Source organism: Quercus suber, unplaced genomic scaffold (genome assembly GCF_002906115.3).
Source record: "Quercus suber isolate HL8 unplaced genomic scaffold, Cork oak 2.0 scaffold_175, whole genome shotgun sequence".
In the NCBI taxonomy this organism is placed as follows: Eukaryota; Viridiplantae; Streptophyta; class Magnoliopsida; order Fagales; family Fagaceae; genus Quercus; species Quercus suber.
Window position 1 is genome coordinate 176,655 of NW_027069635.1, and position 2,686 is coordinate 179,340.

General features: G+C 36.1%; 1 protein-coding gene across 1 annotated transcript in view; it reads left to right on the top strand.

The window, feature by feature from the left end:
• The window catches only part of LOC112025242 (uncharacterized WD repeat-containing protein C2A9.03), a gene marked incomplete in the record, with an annotated part of 5,753 nt that extends 3,350 nt beyond the window's left edge, over window positions 1-2,403 (top strand). The window contains 1 exon segment of the mRNA XM_065778174.1: window positions 1,512-2,403. Coding sequence (XP_065634246.1) covers window positions 1,512-1,927 — 416 coding nt within the window.
• Between the last annotated feature and the right edge of the window lie 283 nt (window positions 2,404-2,686).

Sequence of the window (2,686 nt, forward strand, 5' to 3'; positions counted from 1 at the left end):
ACAACCAAACACTTGAAAATATTTTCCTTTCTCGAAAATAGCATTTCCGGAAAATATTTTACGGGAACCAAACGCAACCTATGTGCACGGTAAATTCCAAGTATCATACAGGGTTTTTTTTTTTTTTTTTTTTTTTAATTTAAAATTAGAAAAAGTTTAATTAGATAACCAAAAATCCGCTCCAAAAAAAGGGATAACCACAAATGAAGCATAAGGCAATTACAAAACGCAATAAAGATGAACATAAGGGAGCAGGCAAACATGTACTCAGCATCCATACCAACTAACTTGTCGCTGGATATTTGCTGGACATTCTCCAAATCACATTTGAATTAATGTTGTCAATATGAGCAAATTGAGCCTGCAGGTTCAATTCCATAATATCTCATACTCTTAGGTCTTAAGTCTTACCTGCAATGGCTCTTCCTTTGGTGTCCCTACCCCATAATCCCTAAACCACCTTCCCATCCCATGCAATACCAACAAAAAAAAGAAAAAGAAAAAAAAAGAGTACTGTTAATTGGAAGAATTACCATTAGATTAGCCAACATGAGGATATATGTTGTCATTAATATCACACATAGTATAGTACACAAAATTCCTGGACTTATGCTACATAAATTTTAATTACTGTATCCAAGGCTACAGAAATATAAAATAATAATAATAATAATAATAATAATAATAATATATCAAAATCCACCTTCTATTCATTGTAAAAAAAATTATTAACTAAAAATCTATCTTCTCTTGTTCCATTACTCTAGCCATTTTCTTAGGTGGAAAAAAACTTGAATATCAATCATTTTTCAATTTTTACCCTTCTCATCCTTCATGTGTGGGAGTGGGACCTCCAATAACTTGTGAAAATTGTAATAGACCAATATTGTAAGTCCACATTCAAATAGGGGTATAATTGTTAATCTAAATAAATTTAATCATTTCCTCTCATTCTTATTCTAACTTTTAGAATATCTAAATAAGAGTAAAAGCTATCCAAACAAGGGAAAGGGATAACCATTCCCCTCCCCTCTCTGCCACTCTACCCTCACCCCCCCCCCCCCCCCCAAAAAAAAAAAAAAAAGAGGATATATTTTTTTTGGGTCGTTGATGTGATCAAGTTATCAATTTTTAGCTTTCCTACAATGTCAGATTTCAATGGAGTTAAACAGTGGCACCTTGGTTTACCTTTTAGTAGTACCTTAGTAGTGATAGTGGTGTGACTCGCAATTTTAGATTTTTCCTCCAACCATTATATGCTGCTTCAAATGACAGTTATCATGTATTTAAATCATGAGTCATTAAGTCATCAAAACAAGTTACATGACTTTTAGTTATGTGCTTAAAAATACACGTGGATGGTTAATTGAAGCACTACACAGCAGATTGAAGGAACTTTTCTTCAAACTGGTTTGGAGAAAAACCAGGTCATTTACCTAGCAAAATGCAAGTGCATTAGAGCAAGAAATGAATATTTGACTGACAAGATTGAATTACTGTTTGATATTTCCAGGCCGTTGCTACAGTGGCTGGTCATCTAGATTACTCTTTTGCTTCTGCATGGCACCCTGATGGACGCAGCTTTGCCACTGGGAATCAGGATAAGACTTGTCGAGTATGGGACATAAGAAAGCTATCATCACCAATTGCAATTCTCAAGGGTAACTTGGGTGCCGCCCGATCAATTCGCTTCTCATCGGATGGTCAGTTCATGGTGGTGGCTGAACCTGCAGATTTTGTTCATGTGTATAGTACAAAGTCAGATTACCAAAAGCGCCAAGAGATTGATTTCTTCGGAGAGATCTCTGGGGTATCCTTGAGCCCAGATGATGAATCCATGTATATAGGAATCTGGGATCGAACTTATGCAAGTTTGCTACAGTATAACAAAAAGCATACATACGGTTATCTTGATTCCTTCTTGTGAGTTGTGTTCAACCGCAGAATTGTTGGGAGGAGGAAAACGCAAAAGATACTGAAGATTTTACCCTACTTCAGAAATTTTTCTTCGTTTGATCTTAGTTCAGTCTGAGCAATCAAAATGGACTGGGCAATAAGCTATATTTCTGATTAGAACTTTATTCAGCATATGTATAGTGATACTTTTTCCTTTACATGAAAGCTGTTTCTTTTCTCCTTCCTACTCTCTGTGTGTCTGTGTCTGTGTCTGTGCTTGCATGTGCACGCTAGTTTGTTAAGGTTAGCCGTTAGTTATAGAAGTAGGTGATCATTGCTCGACATGTTTGGGCTGGCTGTGGTGCCTTATCATCCTTGGATAGGGAAGGAAAAAGTATCTTGTGTGGTGTAATGTAATGTCCACAGTTATTTTGGGCTTGGAATTAGATGGTGTATTAGACAGGTCTAATGGGCCCTATATAGTGGATTTCATTCCCTGTTTCTTTTCTTTTGTTTTTGGTATGGAATGGGATTTTAAATAATGTAACATCATGTATACCTTAATATAATAATAAAAATTAATCTTTTCCATGATGGCATATAGGAATTGGGTTCTGAATAGCCAAGAGTTTTTCTAGTTTAGTAGTATTAGCTGGTTTTATTTTTAAGGAAAAGTAGAGATGGAATTCTTTTTCGGCTTATGCAAAATGCGTTGAGGGGGCTGGTGCCGGTGCCGGTGCCAGTGCCGGTGCATTATTTTATCAGGCTTTGGAATGGAGTTGTTCAGATG